Below are 5,515 nucleotides of genomic sequence, written 5' to 3'. Positions count from 1 at the left end.
ACCGTTAAGGTTAACGGCGTCAGCGAGGGCATTTCCGGTTAAAAACTTCAAAATAAAAGCGGTAACATGACGCTGGAAAATATACTGAAGTTGAACATTGATAACAGGAGAAACAGACCAACGGGATAATAAAAATGCATAAAATGGTTAAAATAAAAAAATATATATGATGATGTCAAGTTGTATGCATGGCTGTTGAAAAAACACTTCCAATAAAAATGTGTAACAGTGTTTTACTGGCAAAGGCACCCTGATTTTTAATATATATCCACAAAAGCAGTTTAATGTCTTTTTAGGTATATGTTTTAATATAATACAAATGTTGGATGGCAGTTCCTTTCAGAAAAATGCTAAAGGGTAAAACATGAGACCAATCCTAATGTAGTGATTAAAAAGTAAATAAAAACATTTGAGACAGCTCTGTAAATAACTGTCATTAATATTTGGTTTTTCTTTGTTAAAATGTATCTTCAAGTTTGTTTGGATGTTGTTTAATAAGCAGCTATGATTTTTTTCCTGTTTTTTAATTAGTGAGTTTGACGTAGCCAGCGGTTAAATTTCATTGTATATAAGAACCAAAAGTCTGCATGTTAACTTTTCGTAGGAAAAAGAACTAACTTTAGTAGCCTTGGCACAAATCATCAAATGAATTGAATCAATTATTTTTTTATTTTTAATGTCACAAACGTACAGCGTTTCCTTGTGTCCTCCAAAAAATGTTTCTGGGTTGAAATTGTGAATTTTTAAACATTTCAATGAGTGACCTTGAAAAGGCTCAGTGTACCAATAACTCATAGTCCGTGAATGCAGAACGCCCTGTGGTATTGTGCACCTTCTACATAATGTCAAAAGTTTGTCTAAGAGGGACAGGAATACCAAGTCATATCCAGTACCACAAGCACTGAACAATGCTCTGGCTGTGCTTTCATTCTACTTATCTATTATAAACAAAATTACAATATAGTAGTTATGTATATAGTTTCATAAAAGTATAATTGTTCCTGTTCCTGCACAACTTTTAATTTGAAGGTACATTGCCATATTTCCGATGCTTTCTATTAACTTAACAACATTTGGCGCCACTTTGACGTCAACATTTACCTGCAACAACAATTTCTCAACAGCTGGAGGTCTATAGCATCCACTTTCATGCATTATCAGTGAAGTCCTGTGACCACAGAAGTAGGTAATTAGGTTACCATAGACTTTTAAAAGTATATTTATAAAAAATAGGAGGAAAATGTTTTTAAGTTTGATTTCTGTCTTCATGCATATTTAATTTTATCCATTTTTTCAGAGTTGTTCATAATGTGAAACTACTCCCAAAGTATCATGAAAAGAAATTCTTTGAATGATAAATGATAAAAATGACTTTTTTCATACCATATTTGTCTTTCATACATACATATACAATTTTACAGTAAGAAATATTAATCAGTCCGAAACACAGTTACACTGCTTACCTTGTCATTATCATATATGGAGTTAATTAACAACCTGACTACATGGATTATCAGATGTATTACATTACTTCAAGCAAGGGAATGTGACCTCACCTAACCTCACCTCACCATGACCTGTGTTGTTAAAACAGGATATTTCTGACCTGCTCAAGGAACTGATGATGAGGTAACGTACCTCTTTCAAAGAGCACTATCTTCAAAAAGTATTTATGAGCTGCATTCACAGAGATAATTTGCTTTGGTTCATCAAATACTTTCCTTAGTCTTACACACAAGTCTCATGTGGGCACGTGAAGCAGAAAAGCTTTTGCCCCATTTAACAACTGTAAAACAAAAGAAATCAATGAGTACTTCCAGCCAATATTACCATTCACACAAAAACCGAAATGTAAAAAAAAATACCCTGTATGATATGTTTGTTTTTGTGTCGGGGGAAAGTTACAGTCAGACTAACAAATCCAAAATCACAGCACATTATCAACCTAGTGTTATTATTATATTTTTCAATGTACTCCAACGGAAAGGGGATGTAGCTCAGTGGTAGAGCGCATGCTTTGCATGTATGAGGCCCCGGGTTCAATCCCCGGCATCTCCACTTTTTTTCTTTCCACTTTTCCTTGCCGTGGGAATCGAGTACACAGCGTTGGTGTTTCAACGTAATGATCCTTATTTCATCTGCGTTTGTGCTAAAGCATTGTCTTTCACACAATAACCGAATCACTCTTCAGTTGTGTCACACATTTTGCTCCGTATGCACAAAGATGTACTTATGCACACCGCATTTTTGCCTGTAGAAGCCAGTAGGAGCTAACAGCCGACAGCAAAAGTTGTGCCACAACAACTGTGGCTCAATGGCTTGTTAGCATTTTTGCCAATTTATTAAAACGTACATTTTTTTTGTAAAAGAAGCTTATATTTCATTTTTTAAAACGCATCACAAAGCCCGGTCTAGTCGATTACTCACATGTTCACAGAAAGGTTAACGTTGGTTGCAAGGATATTTTAAAAGTCGAGATATTTAATGAATATCAACGCATATGGATGGAAGCATGTCTAATTTACTGAAGAAAGTAGTTGTATTATCCCACTTTATCTTCACTTCGCCAAAACAAACGAACCTAACTGGCTGGACTCTTAAATTTCCTGTAACTTTGAACGCACCATGAGCCCCCGCCCAAGCGGTAACTAAGGAGATCACAGTTGTTTACTACAAAGATGTCCTCCATGCTAGCTGAATCGGAGTTTGTTTGTTTGAAAAATAACAATCACCTGAAATCAACTTCATTTTAGTAACACTATTGCACCTGCCCCCCTTTGTTTATCCTAACACATCCCGGAAATGCAGCTAAAGCATCTCAAAACGCTTTTAACACCCACGGTGAGTGTATTTTAATGACAGGGTTTAATTGCTAACTGTAGAGCAGCATGGTTTAACTGTATTTTCTCTCGACTCAAGATAAAGATAGTCTTCTCTGGGTCAATGTGGCGGCTTAGTAATATTTGCACACCCTCTATTCGCGACAGAACAAGGTTTGAACCCCTCTTGCTCGCTGGCGGGACCTCTTCTTCTGTAGGACGTCGTTGCTTTAGCTTTGCTGTCTGAAGAACTGATAACCAGAATGACTCAGATATGGATATCTTAATCTATAATGTTGCGCTTTGGAAAGTGTTCAATGTGTTTCTTTGTATTTTCTGCCTGTAACTTTGTGTTTTTGCTGCTGACTGTTTTGGCTAGGTCTCACTTGACAACAAACGAGGTTTTTAATCTCATTGGGACCAGCCTGGTAAAATAAAGGTTAAATAAAATAAAGACAGGTGAAGGGTGTTACCTAGTTAAGGAAAGGGCAGTGAATGCCTCATATTGGCAAACTTGTAATATTACGTCTTGGGGTTTGGTATGATGACGTATTTCATTCACTTGAATTTTTTTGATATCCTTCCATTTTCATTGATCTTTCTCATATAACAGCTTTTCACTCGTAAAATCAGGAGTTAATTTATTTTTTAATTTTCCAAGAAAAAACTTTCTATGCATTTATTCTACCAACCAAATTTTCCTGTTTTTTTAAAAAAATATTATTATTTTATTTTATTTTTATTTTTTTCAACAAATTTTTGTTATTCAAACCTGAAGACGTTTGGCTTACACAAGCTATGGTTTTCCAGATGTTTTTTTTTTTTTCCTGAAATGTCAAGATTTAACCCCATTCATACTATTTTGGTGAATATTCAAATTCTCTAATTTTCAAAATTTTCCTCGAGGTTAGGTAGACTGTCTTGATCGTCCTGATCCAGAATGCCATTACCCAGATTTCTCAGAAATTTTAGGTCATTTCAAAGACAGCTTCACAATTGTGAAAACTGTTTTTCTATGTCTAAATGCAAAAAAATAAAGAAAGAAAGAAAGAAAAAGCAAGAATCCCCCTCCCAGCAATTACCCTTTTTTGTTTATTTTTTGTTCTTGCCACCTGTTGACCACATTGGACCAAATCCTGACCCAGAAATACAACACTTGTTCTTCTCAGATCTGGCCTTCAATTTCCATTTTTTTCCATTTTACTGCTTATTTGGTGTTAATGGGAAAACATTTCTACCAGGATCTAGAAAACTCAACATTTTAACTCGTGAGATCTGACTTGAACAGGTTTAGAGAGGCTACAGACTCTTGGACTGTTTTTTTTTCTGTTCACAACAGAGTGGGGTGTACAAAAACAAAAAACTGGCTTATTTTTAATTTTCATTTTCAATACTTTTACTTATTTATAACCCTTTTATTTTGATTTAATTACATAATTACCATTCCTGGTAATTATATTTGACTGTATTGTATTTTATTGCCTCTTTTTGAAAATTGCTTTTGCTGATTTTATGACAGGCCTGATAAAAACTAGGCTTGACTGACTGATGAAAGAATGATACTTGATACTTTAGATCTGTCCTAGTTCTCTCCTCACTCTCTTTCTCTGTTTCTCACAGGAGGATGCAGACAAAGTGACATGCATGGCCTGGGCGCCAAATAACAACAAGTTTGCTGTTTGCACTTCTGACAGAGTTGTGTTGCTATATGATGAACAGGGAGAGAGGAGAGATAAATTCTCCACAAAACCTCTGGACTCTAAGGTGAGACAGGAGGTCTGATAGCCTCATATTGTCTGTTCAATAAAGTCACGACGTTACTCACATCTAAGAATCTAAAAACAAGACCAAATATATTTATGTCTTTAATTGCTTAACAATTTTGTCAGCTCAGGTTGTGTGATGAAACTAACTATTGTAATCTTCCGTCAGTATGGAAAACAGAGCTACGTCGTCTGTGACATGGTGTTTTCTCCAGACTCTACAAAGATCGCCATCGGCCAGTCTGATAACATCATCTTTGTGTATAATATTGGAAAAGACTGGTAACTAAGATTATCTTACATCCTGAGTTAATTTGGATTTTGATGTCACTGTGCAAACATGCAGGAAAATATAACAAGTGTCGTCTCTTTTCTTTTAGGGGAGACAGGAAAGCAATTTGCAACAAGTTTGTTCAAACTGTAAGTAAACAGTGCAGACACTTTAACACCACAGAGCTTTTAATGGGCCAAAGATTAAAAAATGATATGAAACATGTTAGAGGTTGTGAACTGAGAGTTGTATAGCTCTAAATGCTATTATGTTCACATTTCTCGCAGAGTGCTGTGACCAGCTTGCTGTGGCTGGAAGAACACAGCATTGTTTTTGGATTAGTGGAAGGAAAGGTAAGTCTGCATTGTGTTCAACATTCTCATCAGTAAGACTGGACTTGGTGAATGCTTCATGTTGTACAAATCTTTTAATATAAGATGACACAGAAGTTCTTGAAGTTGTAGTTAAACGAGGAAATAGGGGGTATGATTACGCTCTCTCAGCTCTCTCCTACTTAAGGGCCTGTGTCCACTGGTGTCATTTTTTTGTGCTGACAGAACAGGTTCCTGCATCTCTTCCTCTTCACTTGGGGTTGAATATTCAGTCTCCTTTATTTATAAATTACTCTATATGCTTCATGTTTGCTTTTTTCAAGGGTTTTT

General features: G+C 35.6%; 1 protein-coding gene and 1 non-coding gene across 2 annotated transcripts in view; both read left to right on the top strand.

The window, feature by feature from the left end:
- Positions 1 to 1,986: 1,986 nt before the first annotated feature.
- trnaa-ugc (transfer RNA alanine (anticodon UGC)) lies at positions 1,987 to 2,058 on the top strand. The gene has a single exon. It is a non-coding gene; the product is annotated as a tRNA-Ala (tRNA).
- Positions 2,059 to 2,681: 623 nt separating this feature from the next.
- The window catches only part of ift172 (intraflagellar transport 172), a 58,840-nt gene continuing 56,006 nt past the window's right edge, over positions 2,682 to 5,515 (top strand). The window contains exons 1-5 of the mRNA XM_074685856.1: positions 2,682 to 2,841; positions 4,440 to 4,583; positions 4,752 to 4,864; positions 4,963 to 5,002; positions 5,141 to 5,206. Of these exons, the coding sequence (XP_074541957.1) occupies positions 2,803 to 2,841; positions 4,440 to 4,583; positions 4,752 to 4,864; positions 4,963 to 5,002; positions 5,141 to 5,206 (402 nt within the window). The 5' untranslated portion in view covers positions 2,682 to 2,802. The remainder of the gene's footprint in view (positions 2,842 to 4,439; positions 4,584 to 4,751; positions 4,865 to 4,962; positions 5,003 to 5,140; positions 5,207 to 5,515) is intronic.

The sequence above is a fragment of the Halichoeres trimaculatus genome, unplaced genomic scaffold (genome assembly GCF_033239565.1).
Source record: "Halichoeres trimaculatus isolate MK-OKI-2021-1 unplaced genomic scaffold, fHalTri1.1 fHalTri1_scaffold_13, whole genome shotgun sequence".
NCBI classification, from domain to species: domain Eukaryota; kingdom Metazoa; phylum Chordata; class Actinopteri; order Labriformes; family Labridae; genus Halichoeres; species Halichoeres trimaculatus.
Note: the sequence above shows the minus strand (reverse complement) of the source record. Positions and strands in the feature narration are given on the sequence as shown.